General features: G+C 36.5%; 1 protein-coding gene across 1 annotated transcript in view; it reads left to right on the top strand.

Moving 5' to 3' along the window:
• Positions 1 to 18,595, top strand: part of CFTR (CF transmembrane conductance regulator) — an 85,195-nt gene that overhangs the window by 21,493 nt on the left and 45,107 nt on the right. The window contains exons 6-11 of the mRNA XM_032207621.1: positions 200 to 363; positions 864 to 989; positions 4,534 to 4,780; positions 7,072 to 7,164; positions 7,709 to 7,891; positions 10,461 to 10,652. Coding sequence (XP_032063512.1) covers positions 200 to 363; positions 864 to 989; positions 4,534 to 4,780; positions 7,072 to 7,164; positions 7,709 to 7,891; positions 10,461 to 10,652 — 1,005 coding nt within the window. The remainder of the gene's footprint in view (positions 1 to 199; positions 364 to 863; positions 990 to 4,533; positions 4,781 to 7,071; positions 7,165 to 7,708; positions 7,892 to 10,460; positions 10,653 to 18,595) is intronic.

The raw sequence follows: 18,595 nt of genomic DNA, 5'->3' as shown, positions 1-18,595 counted from the left end.
TCATTATTAACACCCAGAATGCTATGTGCTCAGAATCACAAATTCTCCTTTATAAACTTGTTTTACTACTGGAAGTATTTCTACCATCCTTCATTACATTTTTCAAAGTGTCACTTTAATGACTTCTTCCTTTTCTTGTAGTTTTCAAAGCAGTCTGTAACTTTCATTATTATTGTTATTCTCCTGTGGGCTTCTGCAGGGTCTTGCTCTGGCTCATTTTGTGTGGATTGCACCTTTACAAGTGGCACTGCTGATGGGACTGCTCTGGGATATGTTACAAGCTTCTGCATTTTCTGGACTTGCTTTTCTAATAGTCATGGTCTTTTTCCAAGCCTGGCTGGGACAAAGGATGATGAAATACAGGTGACGAGACTATTTTAAAATATTTTTTAGTATATTTTCCTGAAACAAGCGGTTTTATGAAGTTTATACTACTTAATTAAGGGTATCTCATTATTGCATTGTTACAAAAGAGATGTCCAAAGAATGCTGGATGAGTCAGAAATGTAGGGACAAGCCTTTACTTATTTAGCAGCACCTGTCTAAACTTATAAAAAAAAAAAGGTCTAACATGTTTGGTGATGCATTGATAGTGATAATGCTTTGTAGTATTAAATCTCCTTGTTAGTGAAGTGATTAATGCTTTTAGAGCTTCTGTTTTCTCCTTAGTAAAGCAATTATTCCATTTCTAATAATTCCTATCACATTCTTCATAATAATTTTGCTAAAATAAGTATATTAAGAATAGGTATGTAGGGAAAGAATTTTCTTAAGATACAATGATACAAAGATACAATGTGATACAAAATAACTATGCACGGTGAAATAGATGAGGATTAACCTACTGTCTTTTTACTTTATAGGGATAAGAGGGCAGGAAAGATCAACGAGAGACTTGTCATCACCTCAGAAATAATTGAAAATATACAGTCAGTTAAAGCCTATTGTTGGGAAGATGCAATGGAAAAAATGATTGAAAGCCTCCGTGAGTAAGTGTTTTCATTTGTTGGTCAAATTTCTTACGTGTTCAGAAAAAAAATATTAAGTGACTATGAACACTTTCTGTGGTCATGTTAGTTAAGAAGTAAAGCACACAAATATTAATCCTCCATAAACTAACCATGCATTCCCACACTGAAGTTATTTTTTTTTCCCAATTTGTCAAGTAGAGATTTTTTTTTTATTTGCTTCCTCATTCGTTATAATGGTATTTCAGTGGTTAGCTTGTGCAGGTAAAACAATTGTGGCATCTGTGTTTGTTTCTGGCCAACCCTGTCCTCATCTTACAATAAAAAGCCCTTTTGTGATGGTTACTTAAGGCTTTACAGACTTTCCTATTCTGCAGTGGAGGAAACAGTGTGAGTCCTCTTCAGCCATTTTCTGAGAAATGCAATAAATCTGGTTTTAAATGTTGCACACAATCTGTGTAAGGATCACAGCTTCATATATTCATTCTGTACAATTACATTTACATTTATTGTCTGTGGAAAGTCTTTTATAAAGTTTATATTCTCAATTAACATTGAGACTGCACTGGAACTACCAGACACGATGCATAAAGCAGGTAAAAGAGCTAAGCTGGTTAGCTGAGTCCTGGGGGAAGGGAGGAGAAGTGGCACATTGATTGATAGGTGACGCTGCACAAAGCACTGTGTTTGTTTAGTCCTTTAGAGAGAATTGGAATTCGGTGCCAGGTGTGTGATTGGTAAAATAGAAGAAAATAGAAGAAATATAAGTGCCATATTATCGTGTAAATAAAAGAGATGAAGCGATATTATTACACAAACACCTTCTTGTTCAGCTGTTTTCTGAAAGACAATGAAGGAAAAGTCAAGTGCTCTTTACCTTCAGAATAAGAAAGTTCTTAAAATCTGTAATGTAAACCATCTGAGAAAGCTCAGTTTTAGTCTAGGTCTGGAGGTCCAGTTCTAAGATGGAACCTGGCACCACTAGTCATATGCATTGCTTTTAGGAAATTTTAGAGTATGCCTTGTAAGTAAGTTGTGTAGAAGTCACAGAAAACAGAAAAAGAACAGTAATTTTACATTTTATATTTTCTACAATAGGTAATTTGGTAATGCTGAAGTTCAATTGTTATCATATTAAGCATGGATTTTTTGAAAAAAAAATATCATGGAAGAATGACAGAAATATTATAAGATCATGGTATCTCTCTTCTGCTCCTTTTGCTCCAAAATACCATATTTTTTAAGTGATCCAAAAGGTCACTTAGTGAATACATCACCAGAACAGGTCAATCTGGGAATGTAAGAATTTCATTTGAATTTTGCTTGCTGAGACCTCCCATAAATTAGCTCCTTAGGGTGGTGGGAGATGAGACAAGTTCATTTAACTCGTGCCCGTGTTTTAGCAGCCCTACATTATAACTCATTTGTTACCAAACTGATTCTGTATCCTGTCAGTTTCTGATGCAATCTGGTTTAATCTGCTCTAATTTAACGAGCTAGATATAACTGCACCCTTACTGGTAGACTTGAGCTGCCAGGGTTGCCCATCCTGCTGCAGGCAAACTCCCCCCTTATAGCTGTGACACTTCAGAGGGAGCAATATGGGCTGTCACCTGCATACCCTCTGAAATCTGTGCTAATTACTGTTCATAATATGTGTCTGAATAAACATGTTTGCATTTCTATCAGTATACAATGTATTTAGGAAGTAAAAAAGCACAATGCCGACCCGTGTCCCTGAACTGCAGCACAGCACTGCAGAAGGTTAAGTCCAAGGCTGGAAGTGCCTCTATTTTGTCAGCAGAAGATCCATCTTTCTATAAAGCAGAGAAGCTCAGGCTCATTTGTTTGTACTTATTGTGGTAGCATCACTTCAAAACCAGACATGCATAGTGTAGACCAACATATATAAGATGCACATAGTGTCCTTTATGTTCTCAATGCAAGTGCCTATGTTACTTCAGCGAGACATGTTCCAAACGAGTGGTTAAGTTACAGAACTGTCGAGCCTGGATCACAGACATATCCACCCCTGGAAAGCCACTCACTTGTGGCTGGTACTTGGGAGTATACTGAAAATGGTTAGTGCATTTTTCTGTCCCCTGTTGGAGCAATGTCTGTGTGCTTCAGCACTAGGGGTGGTTTAGGTAGTTTCCACCCAGATGTCTGCATGGGACTGGCTGAGCATCACATCCCCTAGTCGTTGTTATCCCTATTTAGTCCCTATGTGCTGCCACTCACAGCCTCATACAAATTCTGGAGGAACTTTGGTGGCACTTTTTCAAGGTCCATGATTCCAGCTGTGGTGGTTACCTGCATGCCTGGCTACTCTCTTCAGGCCTCTTTTTGTGAAATGCAGACATAAGAAGAGGTGCTAGGCATCCTGCTTCAAAACTGTCTGGGCTCAGGCTTTCTCTGAGGGACTTTCAGCAACACTTTTTCCAATGACAGTGGTAGGATGCTGATATACATGCAACACTTGTGCACATGCAGGGTGGGGCTGGAAAGTGTTCCCACTCAGCCCCCAAATACTGGACTTAGTTTGCATGCAGACTCTGGATCAATACCAGAAGACATGTAAAGGTTATGATGCTCAGCCTTGAAATGCCATGAATTTCCATCACTGACGTGACTGTGAACTTCAGTGCAACAGCCTAGTGGTGAGTGTACTCACCCAGCAAATGGGCAGGTTGGGATCTAGCTCCATCTCTACCCCTAGTTAATTTGAAAATCTGGTCCCTTCCATTGAAGCAGAGGTACCTGTGTTCAGACAAAGCTGAGCTGCTGTGTTCCTAGGATTATGGAGTGAAGGGGTTCAAAAGGAGAGCAGTGAATAGAAAGCTTAACTAGTGACTTTTGGTATCGGCTTAGAAAATAAATTCTACTCCCTGGATTATTTCTCTTTTTATTTAATATTTTGCTGTAAGATGCATAAACATTGTGGAGGCAGATAAGAGTAATCACCAGTTGTGTTCCTGACTGCACAGTAGTCAGTAGGCTGCTCCACGAACTGAGCTTCATCAGGAAAGGGAGAGAACAGACTCCCTGCCTCCCACTACATCAAGCTGAGGCCAGCTGATACCTTACTTCTTGGGTGAGCCTGTTAGTAGGGTGGTTTGCAAAAGGAGATGGCATTATTAGAGTTTTTATAGTCATGTATAGTAAATCTGGCACTTAAGAATATCTCATTTCCAGAGGGGTTGTGTATCTAGGTGACCATATGAGAAGGGGATGGCACTTGTGTTAGCGGTAGATGCTTCTGGATGCTTGAGCCAGGAATTGTAGAGGCTTGTGGATTATGAGATATCTAAATCATGACATAGATCATTTTTATTTTGTCTAACATCTCTGAAGATTGGTGTCCATATTTGGCTGTAATTATTTTTTTTTTAGGTTCAAAATTGTTGAATTGTTGAATCTTGTTTTTTAACTGCTCTCCTAAAAATAACAAAGATGGATGAGCCTCTACGTTAATTGTTTTACCAACAGTTCCATCCAAAATTTTATGAAATGAAAACCGTGGAACCATATACTAATCATCTGTATTTGTTTTTGTTTTTAACAGAACCGAACTGAAGCTAACCCGAAAAGCTGCTTATGTGAGATATTTCAACAGCTCAGCCTTCTTCTTTTCAGGCTTTTTTGTGGTGTTTTTAGCTGTGGTTCCATATGCTGTGACTAAAGGAATTATTCTCCGCAAAATATTTACCACCATTTCATTTTGCATTGTTCTTCGAATGACAGTGACCAGGCAGTTTCCTGGGTCTGTACAGACCTGGTATGATTCTATTGGAGCAATAAACAAAATACAGGTAGGGTACATACACTTCAATCTTCCCAAATACGTAAGCTAATTCTTTATAGCATGTTATCTTGTCAGTTGATCAACAAAAGCACACAGTATTTGTGCAGACTTTCCGAATAAACTATATATTGCTTTGATTATACACCATGAAATGTCATTATAAATCTTGATATTGTTATATGGTTCCCCAGGCAGCATAACCATGGGAGTCTTATGCTACCTGCAGGCTACTTACTTTGAAACAGAAGAGGTTGTTTTTTTTTCATTGCAGAATAACAAACAATAAAAATATATCAACATTTGTGGTGCTTAAGAGATGTTTTTCCTTCAGAAAAGGAAGTACAAAATTAGTATGTGTTTTATATAGCACAGCTTCCAGTAGTTGCAATCACAAACCTTATATTTTTGTAGCTATTAGTGGCAAGAACAGCAGGAGATTGTACATCTTATGCAAATGTTCGTCTCATTCATTATGAGTGCTAAACGTAATTAAGGTACCGGTCTTCTAATTATTACCTACCATACCTACCAAGATCAATTGCTCATAAACCAGCATGAGAGGCAGAGTCATCTCAGAGCAAATACTCATGAACTCTGTCTTTTTTACCTGCTGTTTTCAAATCAATCCTAAGAGGAAGAATTCTTGTTCTATTTTCCCTTAAAATATTAGGGTTTTAAAAAATATGTGTAGATGTTTTTCAGTAAAATATAATTTTATTATTTTTAGCATGATAAAGAATACCGAATACATTACTTAAAGACCTTAATCAGAAATCTGAACCTTAACATAGAATAAGGAGTATATATTAGATTCTTCTGGTATTTCTGATTTTTAACTGAACAGAAAGTTCAAAAATCTAACCATAAGCCTGTCTATCTGACATTCAGAAGGATGCCTTGCTGGATCCCAATTTACACAGCCCTTGTCTTGATAGATTCCCTAGGTGTTTGTGGAGGCATCCTGTCTCTCTTATTTCCTGGAAGAGTATATCCTATGCCCTTTCAGAGAATTGGCAAGCCCAGTTATCATACCACTTTGCTGGCCACTTGACTCTGGGGATACTAGCTATGAGGCTGCTCTAGAATTTGTAAATAATAATCTCTTTGTGATAGGTTGAATATAGACCCAATATACTTCACAGAATCCCAAAATACAGATGTTCTTCACTTGTCACAGGAAATATGCAGATATAAACAGAAATAATAAACCACACATACATTTCTCTGATTTAATTTCCTCATCAGGTTAGAGAGGTTGGACCAGTCCCCAAGGTTATTGTATTTGCCATGTGGCTGCATCATATATTTTAGACCTTGAAGTCCTTATGGATCAACATGTTTTCTCTCACTATCACTGCTCCAGCAACTCCACTGGATGACTCCACAGCCTTTGTTATAAAAACCTATCTAACCATTTCTTTCTTTTGCACTGTGTGTGTTTTGCCTTTTTTTTTTTTTTTTTTTTTTGGTACTTGTCCTTTCAATCATTTGCTTTTTCACTTCTGCTTGTGCTCATTGGGAAACTTTCAGGTTTATTGTAGAGAACTGTTTTTTCCCCCTTACCATTTTCCCTTAGTTTGCCCACTGTTGCCCCAGTAAGCCTTCTTGGTCCCAGCTAACTTTAAAAGGCATTTTAGAGGAGATGGTACTTACAGACTGCATAACCTTAAGAAAATCATGGAAAAGTTAGTTTTCCTTCATTATCATGGATTTACACTTCCTTCTCCTTATATAATCCTAGAATATAAACAAGTATAGTGTTGCCTACTTCTGTCCTTTGAAATGACACTAATTCAGTGCTGCCCTAGCCAGGATTATTATCTGCCTTTTGTGCTGATTGAAACATAATTCTAATTCATTTAAACTCTTTCTGTTTTGAAATAGTGAGTTAGCAGCATGTAGCTGCTTTGTTTCGCTGCCTACCAGAGTGTAACCTTCCATGTCCTACTCCAGAAACAAAGGTTTATTTGAAAAAGATTAAGGTTGGAGGGCTAAGGCTTCCCAATGCAAGTCCTGAAGTCAAATGAAATGCCAAGTTTTTATATTCTTTCCAAACAAGAACCAAATACCTTCATCGTTGTATTTTCACTAACAATGTAAGAAATGGAAGCTTCAGAAACCATTTTCTTCTGCATCTGAAAGACATTGTATGAGATGCATTTATGCCTTACTTGAAAACACTAGAATGCAATAACTCTATCGGATATATTAACTAACGCAGGCAAGTCTGTGCTGCTTTGCATGATACACCTGTCATCCCTTTCCATTTTCTGTAATCTGCTTTTGTTGTCTTTCTAGGATTTCTTGCTAAAAGAAGAATATAAAGCCCTGGAGTATAATCTAACAACGACTGGGGTTGAAGTAGACAAAGTAACAGCTTTTTGGGATGAGGTCAGTACTTTCACCCAAAATAAATTCAAATGCAGAGTACAGTTTAATTTTTGTTTTGTTTTGTTTTTATTGATATTTGCCTTAGCATTCTCTAAAAACAGCAGACTGCACACCTTCAGTTTAACTGCCTTCAGCTAACAGCAGGCAAGGAATATGTGGCAAGTAATGAATGCATAATATCAAATTATCCACATCTGAGAGACTTTGAAAGAGGCTTTTTAGTAAATGTTAAGGCGTATAAGTTATTTTAGATTTAAGCCAGCCTGGAAACAAAATCAAACTCCAACAAGTTATAAACATTAGAAAGCAGTTCAAGTATAGGAGTATTTTGTTTATGTCTACAAATTTAGGAGCGAATACAATGCATACATTAAAACAGATATTATTTTAAGAATTTAATAGATGTGTTATGGATAGGAAAAGTAATGTCAACAAAGTAAGTTTGCAAGTCTTTGTAAGTCTATAGTAGGATGTAAATTTCTGCATATGCATGTCCTATTCGTTTTTTTATGTACATACAAACACACAAATATGTATGTTGCAGGGAATTGGAGAGCTCTTTGTAAAAGCAAAACAGGAAAACAACAACAGCAAAGGTCCTAGCAATGACAACAATCTCTTCTTCAGCAATTTTCCCCTTCATGCATCTCCTGTTCTTCAGGATATAAATTTCAAGATTGAGAAGGGAGAGTTATTAGCTGTTTCTGGATCTACTGGAGCAGGCAAGGTATTTGTATTTCTGTTTTTTCAACAAAAGTCATATCAATTTTAAGGAATAATATAATGGTATTGGTAGCTGCAAGAAAAAGTATGAATAAAATATGTTTCAATAAAATGTCCCATACTCATTTAAATTTATCTCTATGGCCAACATGAGAAAGAGTTTGCCGGATGTTTTTCTTTTTTTTTTTTTCTTTTTAACGTACAAGGATACAGACTTAGTAAGGAAATAACAATTTAACTTACAAAACTAAAAAAAAATTATAAAGCTTAACACTGATTAGTCTGGTAACTACAATGCATACCCCAGATATGGGGCACACCTGGTCATATGGGCTCCACTTCCTACAATGTATAGCTTGGATACACCAAGCTATACTCTCAGACCTACATAAAAGCCTGTGGTATAAGTCTGTGGAGGCACTGTTCAGTGTTGGTCTTCTGAGAAAAGTTGTGGTTTAGATAATCATCATTTTAGAACTGGAAAAATGTTATCAGTGCATTTAGTTTGCAGATAACACATCCAATTAACCTTTTTACTATGAAATGAGTTGAATTTTGATATTCATATTCACTTTGAACTGCAAGGAATTAGACAGGTATTTCAGTTTCAGTGAGTCTTCTGAGAAGAAGTGAAAGTCAAAACAAACATTCATTATGCATTTGGCAACTTTTTGTTTCCTGCTTAACAAATTATCAGTGAACGTACTCTGATTCCCTTTACTTTCATTGATTTAGACTCTTTTGGTTGTGGAATCTCAAACCATGGAGATCCTGGGTAACCTGTTCTAGGCATCCCTACTTGAGCAGGGGGATTTGGACAAGATGACCTTGAGAGATCCTTTCTGACCTTAATCATTGTGTGATTCTGTAATTCCACATGAAATCTTTGGTCTATTGAACTCAGTGGCAAAGGACCCATCAAATTAAATATGGTCAATGCTTTAATATTTTTCAGAAAGGACACCAATACAAAAGAACAACAGACAGAACATGAGGCTGTCCTCTAACTGATATGTTGTATTGCATTTTACTATGATAATTCTGAACTAACAGAAGAGCTTTTTTACATTGCTCAAGCCCCTATTAACCTCAAATGTCTATCGCTAAAGCTTGTAATACAAAAATGTCAGTTATTGTAGAACGATTTATATATATCTCATTTATTTGTCTACTTAAGAAATTTAGAAAAATTCAGATCACACTGAGCGGCCTATGAGAGCATTGTATATATACAACAGATCTGCACGTTTCCAGGCAATAAAGATAAAAACTTTATAATATTATCTGAAAGATTTATGTAAAATAAGATTTACGCTTAATTCCCAAGCAAAAAAAGTTTCTCCTTTCCTTTCACCCTCTTAATTTATGGTTTCTTTCTTGTTGCTTAAGGCTGGTACTGTAAATTCTTGGAATTGTCAGGCCTTTGGAACATACTGTGTACTTATTTTTTCTATAATTGCTATGAAGCCTGATATCAACTTTTTAATACAACTTCACTCGTAAATGTTATTTATTTATTTATTTTAATTTAAAATGCACGACACTTTAAATTAAAGCACAAAGTGGGTCAACATCGAGTGTGCAAAACATACTAAGCAATTATCCTTTCCAAGATCAAAAATTTCTTACTCAGCTTTTGGGAAAATTTAGATTCTGGTATGATGGAAAGACATCTTTTGAGACTCCCCCTGCATATTGTACAACCTGTCAGGTTAAAGGATCTCTGAGGTTGAGAAGATAAAATTGTGACTTGGATAGATTTTTAGATCTTTGGCTGTTACGTCCTGGCTTTGTTGACTGCTTACTAGTGATAAGAACACCATTGGAATGCCTTTGTAACATATTTTTTCCTTGTATTTCTCAACTCTGTTCTTTGATCTAGTAGCTAGTGATGTGTGACAAGGTTACTAGAAGCTACTGATTAACTTTGAAATTATAACATGTCAGTACTGAAATTGCAATCAATTCTTTTATGAAGGGAAATAGTAAATATGCTTAGGTCATGTATTCACGTAAATGAGTTAACAGTCACAGAGGAAACTTCAGATCACACTGAGCAGTTTGTGAGCAATTAAATCCACAGACAGAGAAATTGCACTTTTCAGGGCAATTCAGATAAAAGGCTTATAAACACTAGAAAGATTGTAAACATGAATAGTGTTGTACAAAGAACAAGCGAATAGCTACTGATGTTAAAAATTTTCACCAGAATACTTGTAATACCTGATGTCTGTATGTCTCTTACAGATACTCACATTTTTACCTTGCAAAAATGATACAATTTTAATTAAAAATACATGCTTTTGTGGCAGCATGCCTTGTTTACAGGGCATCAGTTTTTCTTGTTCAGTGAATGAAGTTTCTCTCACTTCAGGGGCCTTTCAGACATACATGTCATAAAAATCTCCACTAATTGCTGCTTATACTAAATTAATGGTTGTAGGGACACTCTTTACAGAACAAAAGTACCATCCTATTGTTTTATTTTAGTAGAGTGACTCCCTTTTTTGTTTAGCATTTATTATGGTTGTACAGATCTCTGCTGTATTAACCATTAATATATTTTTTTTCAGACTTCTCTTCTGATGTTGATAATGGGAGAATTGGAGCCTTCTCAGGGTAAAATTAAACACAGTGGAAGGATATCCTTTTCACCTCAAGTCTCCTGGATCATGCCTGGAACAATAAAAGACAACATAATTTTTGGTGTATCCTATGATGAATACCGATACAAGAGTGTCATCAGAGCCTGCCAACTGGAAGAGGTCAGTCATCTAGGAATCTTAAGACTGAAGTGAAAAAATAAATAAACCAGGGAGTGCAATTTTAAGTAAACATGACATTTCTAAGGTTTAAGGAACTCATCCTAGCATTCAGAGGTTGTAGAACTCCAAGTCAGCCCATTGCCAGCTCCTTCAGAGATACACTGACAGTGTTAATTCTGGGAGTTAAATAAATTGGCTCAGCAATTATAAGGTGACTGCATTCTTAGTCTTCCTTGCTGGCTAAAAACCCAAGTAAACCTGATAATATTGAATAAATGAGCTAAAAAGTATTGTTTCTACATTTTTCTCATATATTTATATATGTATGTGTGTGTGTACATTACTTCCCATAGATAATACTAATTTCTTTACAAGTTTGAGAAATTAACCTGTATTCCTCTTTCCTTTCATGTCTCAGAAATGTTCTGACGGTATTTAGAATGCCGTGTCAGAAACCTGAATTATTTAGAGGAAAATTTTAACTGAACTAGTAGCTTTTTTTGTGTGTGCATGCTGAACATTTTCACTCTGGAAATTATTGCAGGACCAGTCTTTACATACCATGCAGTCCATAATGCAATGACGTTGGAATGTCCTTGTGTTTGTCTGCTGTTGCCATAGGGTAGTGTAGGAAAGGACACCTTTTCACATTGAAAGATATAAAAGGATCCAGCATTTTATACCTTTCCACACTTGGTGCTGTGTCATAAGATCAGACGTTCTGTCAGTAACATGTAGATGAAAACAATAAATATTTAACTGTGCTGAATAGGATCTTTCTTTAGACCACACAGTGAAACATTTTCCTTAGTGCCAGTCAAGCAAGAAAACAATAGCCAGCCTGTTTAAAAGTAAGATGAAGTTACTGCATTTTATCTCAGAGCAGGGTATAGTTAAGTGATAAAGCAATCTGTTCTTATATGCTTGTGGCCATTTCAGCCCGTGTTTGGATTGTGGTTTGCTGGAAATCTTCTTTGAAAGCTTCTGAAGACAGGAGAATTAGCAACTTCTGTTTCAGGCTTTCTGAAGTGAGAAGTCCTTACCTCCAGTGTTAAGAGCTGTAGTTAATGCCAAAGCTCCAAGAACCAACTGCAGCGATTCGAAACTGTCCTTGCTCAAGGAGGCTTTCCAACCCAGGCCCTTGCTAGAGCAGAATGTGGTTGTTTCAGTGTTGGTGGGATGGCTTGGTGTCTCGGTGTTGGTGGGACGGCTCAGTGTGTTGGTCTTGGTAAGCTGGAGCTCCTTTGTTCTCCAAACAGGCTCGATCAAGCCAGCTTTGATCTGTGTTGGTGCAGCTCTGTGCTGAGTAATATGCTTCACCTCCTAGCAGGGCTCATTATTTGAGACCAAGTTTGATATTTATGAGGATACTTTCTTCTGTACTGAACCTGAATAAATTGGTTGGACTGAAGAGAAGGCAGAATGGTTTAGAATCAATCCAAATGCATTACCTTGTTGCTATTATTGTGCTTGTTAGTCTCACTAAATTTCACATTCAAGTTACCAAATAGGACTGAGTATAGCAGATTTAAGTATGGATTTCAAATATTAATTCATTGTTTCTCCTGAGGGTGCATTTCTTTGGGTTTTATTATTAAATGAAGGATTAGTTCTTCGTTGGTTTGGGGCTGTATGTATTTTCTTCATGATGGAGAGATACCTGACGATTTTTGCCTACAGGAGTACACTTCTCCTTCTTCTCTGCAACTTTACTAGGTAGTTTATACCATTCACCTGAATGCAAGACTGTTGCTGAGTCTAGCTTTTACACGGGCTCTTAAAGGTGGACCAGGGCGATAAAAGAGAGTTTATTTCCTTATTGGACATATGTTGAAAGTCAGTTAAAATAAAGCTCTTAACAGTGACTGACTGAGATTTTCTTTCAAGCTCCATGCTCACAAAAACTATTTTTTTGGGGAATACAAAGACATCTCCTTTGACCCTGTAAGTGAATGGACATGTATCATGTAGTAACACACCTATGAAATGTCCCTTTTGCTTTTCAATCTCCACCTTCACCCTATAGAGGAAGTGTGCTGAAGAATTGACCCAGAGAAAGCAATAAGTACTATTCCTAAATTCAGTGTGTTTTTCCCTTTGTCTTCACTTGTGCCAATAAAATACCACAGGTATTACCATCAATACCACACTTTACCACCACTCTATGGTGGTCATGCCATACCATGTACATAGGTTTCAGACTTCCTAGAACACAGTGTTCTTACCCATCAGCAGAATGGGACACTTAAGCTTCATCCGAGGTGCTCTGCACTTTGTTTTAGGTCTATGCAGATATGCAAATAATATTAAGTAAGTGTAGTTTAAGTAGTTTGGGGATGCATGAGAATTTTCAGAATGGTTGGTGCTAGATTTTTTTTTTTTTTTGGATTGGTACATAGCTGACTTGCTAAGGAGTTATCATTTGCAAAACCAGGCTCCCCAGGGACGTAGTCACGGCACCAAGCCTGTCGGAGTTTAAGAAGCATTTGGACTGTGCACTTAGTCATATGGTCTGGAGCAGCTTGCTCCTCCTCCACTGCTAGCCTTTTGTGAAGACTTTCAACTTCTAGATCAAACTAGTCCAGCACAGATCACTAGTCCCCACTATTTATTCTTTACTCATTAGCTTTTTTGAAATAACCTGTTTGAATGGGTTGAATCCTGAGTGTACAGATATTATTACAAATGTATTACCTTTAACATCACAGGTTGACATGCTATAATAGAGAGAAGCCAGAACCTGAACTCACTCTTTTTCAAAAGACAGTCCCCATAGACAAGCTTAAAGGTACTTGAAAAGTAAGATAAGATGAACTGGTGATGTCTTAGCTTATGCTACCTTTCTCTTTTCGACAAGGTGTTTTACCCTTTTTATCAAGTACTTTTCATCACACATGATAAAAATCAATTAGAAAGAGAAAATGAACTAGCATTAGCACTTCAAATTAAGGTCCAATTAAGTATGAACAAATTTAATACTGAGAACATCATGCATAATTCTCTGCTTTTTATTCACTTTGCTGAATGGCAAAAAACACATGGGAGATGTGAACTGGATGAGTTTATATGTCTATGGAAACTTGCTACTAAATTTGTAGTAATTCCACAAGTGCAACTTCCATTGAGGCTCAAGAGTCATATTAATGCCATGGCAGGGATAGCATGAATATAAACGAGAATTTTGTAATAGCAGTTAATGGGTTTGCAAAATCTTCATTACGGATGTAAGGATAAATGTGGAAGGAACATGGCTTGATTTTCAGATTTTTAGCATGAAAAATCATTATTGATTGCATACTATACAAAAGGTGTGGGTTTTTCTTTTGTTTTTATAATTTGTTGAGTTAAGAAGGAAAAGTCTTTGAATGGTTATTACAGGAGTTTTCAAGGATGCATGCTGCTAGCATGGAACAAAATAATCTCAAGAGAATGTATTCTTCTAGTCAAGACTGCAGAAGTAGGCACATTATAATCATCATAGTTAAAAATAAACAAGCACTGTATCACATTTGAAGAGATGCAATAATTCGTTTGTTTTAAAATACTTTTATGACTTCTGGTTTTGCCTTTTTTGAAAGGTAAGAGATGTTTTTCCACCTAGTTAGTTCATTCGATCCCTCAGTGGTTACTGAAGAGGCCATAAACACATAATGGCAAACTACCTTTAAGAGGCTACCACTCTTAAAGTAAACACATGTTCTGATTTGACAGGCACCAGCTGCTGGTGGATGTAATGTTTAACATGGCATGCAAACAGAGGAAGTGTTTCTATGCACAATCAAATCATATAATAGTACAGAAGAAGTCTGTGGCCAGATTCTGTCTTTTTTGAGTCATTTTTACAGGGAGTGTGGTAAATACTTTTTCAGTGAAGATCATAAGAGAATAGGTAAAGAAAGAGACTGTTAATATGCCAAGCCCTGGTTTCTATTCCTGTATGTTTGGCACAAAGGATGGCATCCATCCCCGTGTGACCAGTTCTCTGCAATGACAAGGATGCTCTGAAATGGAAGCACATATCCTTACTTGCATCTCACTGTACTTCTTCAGCCTCTTTTATCCATGCTGATGGCTTGTTTTTTTGGCAGGTGTCCTACTAGTCTGCACAGAATATCAAATCTGGAGCTGAATGCAAGTGCACATTGAACTAATCCGCAGGGGTTGTGAGGCAGCTTGACAGCTTTAGTCAGACAGTGAGTGAAGTGCTTAGTGCTCTGTTTTTGTGCCCATTGTTCACAAGGGCTATTGACACATTAGAAAGCGGAAGAGAGGAACAATAAGGACTCAAATCTGGAACTGAGTGCTTCATAGTAAGCAACTCTCTACAAGCGGATATTAAGAGGTAGCTTGGTTACCTAATCATGTAGATGCCTGCAGTGTGGACAACCATGAAGAAGCATGTTACCAGGAGTTCAGAGTTGGCAACAGACACAGGCACGTCAAAGTGAAATTCATCTCATCCTAATGTAATCAACTAAAATAGCATAAATTAATTTCCTGCATCTTTTCCACTGATTTTTTAGAGAGAACATGTAGCTTAGGTGTCTTCAATACAGGTAGTAGGTGAGCTGAGTCCATACATGAAAAAGATGTCTGAAAGCCGCCAACCTATTGGCTCACAGGAAAAGACAGTAACTGTCAGATAGTTAAAAAAAAAAAAAAAAAAAAAAAAAAAAGGAAAAAAAAAAAAGGCAGAAAAATGCTAGAGTAAAAAGAAGACATTTGTTTATAAAAATTATAAAAGCTCATTGGAAGTGGGTAAACTTCCAGAAATGTGGTCAGTTACTTGGAAGAAAGTGGCAAGAATTTTCTTTAATTTAAAGACAGTTGATATCTTTAAATTACGATTGTGCTGTAAAATATCAGTTCTTGTTGAAACAGAAGTTGTGGACTTGATATAAAGTGTAATTTAGGAGTTTTTTTCATATATTCTAAATCTAAAAAAAAAAGAAAAAAAAAAAAGCTGTTCATCCAACATTTGTTTCACTGTTAGGTGAGTTTATTTTAGCTGCTTTAAGGTGCACTAGAAATTATTCCTTGTTCATTTTGCAGAAAGTGTAACTTTCTGTTTGTCCTGATTTTCAAAAAAGCTATGACCTTGAAAGTAAGACAGGTCTCAACAAAACTTAAGATTTTGAGGTTGTAGAGATTTGAAATCAAGTTCTGCGTTTCAGACTCACTAGGGAACATTAAGTCTAAAAAGATAAGAATTTTCAGTGTATTTGCCTATCTTGGCTCTTGGGTAACCAGCTTGAACATACCAGAGACCTCATTTTCCTGGGCCAGAAGCCAGAAAAACAGACCTCTTTAAAGGATTTCAAGTTAGAAATTACTTTTAAAAATTGTGTTTTATTTAGGTATGTCACCTTTCTCTAACCACCGATGTTCTCTGAAGCTCAGGCTTTTGTTAGATTTCAGCTGAACCATTTATGAGGGGTCCAAGATCCAATATCATAAGTTTTGTTTTCACAAAAATTTGTGACCTTCAGCAGAATGTCAGACTCACCCAAAACTCATACAAATGCTGGCAAAACTTGCTTTCTGTATGGTGAAATATTCCTGAGAAGCAGAGTTTTGAAACATGTGGGTAGGTTAAGCACAGGGTAAGTGAATTAGATATGATTCCAGAAGTTACACGGAAGATAGGACAGCATCCAAGATAATCTGCTCTGTGCCTAATACAGGGAAAGGGGCAGGGAGAGCTCTCTTGACTGAAACAGGTTTTTAACCAAACGATATCAACATAGAACTTAACACAGTAGCTCCATTAAACATATTTTTATGATTACTGATAAACTGTTTGAACTTGGTCCATTTACTCCTTCAAGTCAGTATCGATTTGTCCTAAGTGAGATGCTCCCTTGCTGAAAGGAAACTGTGCCAGCCTATCTACTTCGAGCCCCCAGGGAACCAGCTGCACTAGCAGCTGACCTGCCCATGCTTTTGGGCCACAGACAAGAATTTCAGTTAGAGGAGTCTGCCGGTGCCAGTGGATCATATCAGTGCAAGATGAAAAAAGTATAAAGGTAGCCAGCTTTTGGGTTGTCCTGTCTGAGATTCAATAGTTGTGCTGGGAGATTTGACATAGCTTGTGGACTTTCTGCCTGAAAGAGGCATTGTCATTTCAAGTTCATTTTCTGAAAAATTTCACTGAACTCAGATCTGGAAGTTTGTTCCAGTTCCATTTTTGTTTCTTTGGAATATTCAAGTTGAATACAATTTTTTAGAAGCATAGAAATAATTGTGAGTGAGAAAATGTTATATTTTCATCTTATAAGAAAAGAGAAAAAAATCAGGTGGAGCAGCACTGGAGATCCTGTTTGAAGCCCTTGGCACTGCTTCTGCTTAACTTGAAGTTGGCTTTATTTGTCCTTATATGCAATAAAACCTTTGGTAGTTCTCTTCTAATTTATTGCAAATGGTCTGTAGTACAGAAAGGAAATTGCAAGGTGTGTTCAGATGTAACTTCTCCCCAACAAAGGGAGGAAGAAGAAGGAGAAAAATTGAATATTTTGATAGGGGAGAATGAGGTAGCAAAATTAACAGGGAAACTGCAAAAATAAGCTTGGGAAATATTAATGGCAATGAAGAAAAGGACAGGGTTAGAGATGGTAAAGACATTGGCACTGTTGAAAAAAATGGTAAAATAGAAGGAATGGTTAGTGAGGATCAAATGGAGACAGTCAAAAACACTGCTCTGTTCCATCAGTTTCACAAATGCTCTTTTTCTTTTTTTTTGGGGGAGCAGAAGACAGGAGATCTTAAGAGACATCTTTAAGAAAGAGGGGCTCCATAAGTAGCATACATATATTCTATCGTTACACCATTACAACTCCTGACATAGCCTTGAATATATACAAATCATATAAATATAAAGCTCGTAAGTCAATAGTCACTGATTATTGAAAGGTCTGCTTCTCAGAAACTATTTTCTGGCACGCTCTATTATGATAATAGTTGCTAAAAAGTGTTATTATCATGAAGATGTAAATCTATCAAATGATTTTGATAACAAAGAATTTCTAAGCACAAGAAGTCCTTTTTTTTTTTTTTTTTTTAACAAGACCATATTCATTATTTACTGTGAAAAGATATATTACCTTAAACTATCTACACTATATTATTCTCTACTAAGTCCACAGGTGTTATTGCTGCTGACATAGATGAATATGACATTTACACCATTAAAAATGCAAACACATTAAAAAGAGTACCTTCTCCTTGGGTGTGATATTTGCTAGCTGATATTAGAAGCCCTCACAAAAGAAATTAATATCTATGGTATCTGTGTGAGTGTTCTTTAAATATTCTACAATTTTCTCAATTTCAGCATTTAGAAATTGATATGATGAAATAATCTAGTAGATGCTTCATTAGTATGCTGGATTTTGTGCTGTTCAGCATCATTACATTAGGTTTGTCCCTGGCTTAATTTCACTTCCTGCATGAAATGACAGCAAGGATGTATTTGGACAAGCCCTATGTACTTTTTTACAATAGGTAACACACGTTCCAACAAATAGCATTGTGCGTCTATTGGAATTCTTCACTCTGTTTACTCCATTGAAAGAAATTGCTAAACATTTTTTAATTATTATAATTACAGCCTGAAAAGTTCTTTGTCTGTTCCAAGCCATATATTATCCGGAGGTGAAGGGTAGAAGAGAACAGAAGGGGAACTCATTAAAAGTTTGATTAAAATTCCATGTTGACACACCTGCAAAGAAATATATCTGACAAAATTCAACCACCATATTAAACAATGGGAGTTATGAAATTAATTTCAGTAGGACTAGGACTTTACCTTGTTTGCAGGGGGATATATACTGGGTTTACTACTTCCCTTTTTTATTTTTCTTTTTAAATTTTGTATTTTTTATTTTATTTTTTGAAGAAATAGTAGAATCAGGAACCAGCAACAGCACCAACACGTTTGCAGGCTG

This window comes from Aythya fuligula, chromosome 1 (genome assembly GCF_009819795.1).
Source record: "Aythya fuligula isolate bAytFul2 chromosome 1, bAytFul2.pri, whole genome shotgun sequence".
NCBI classification, from domain to species: domain Eukaryota; kingdom Metazoa; phylum Chordata; class Aves; order Anseriformes; family Anatidae; genus Aythya; species Aythya fuligula.
Note: the sequence above shows the minus strand (reverse complement) of the source record. Positions and strands in the feature narration are given on the sequence as shown.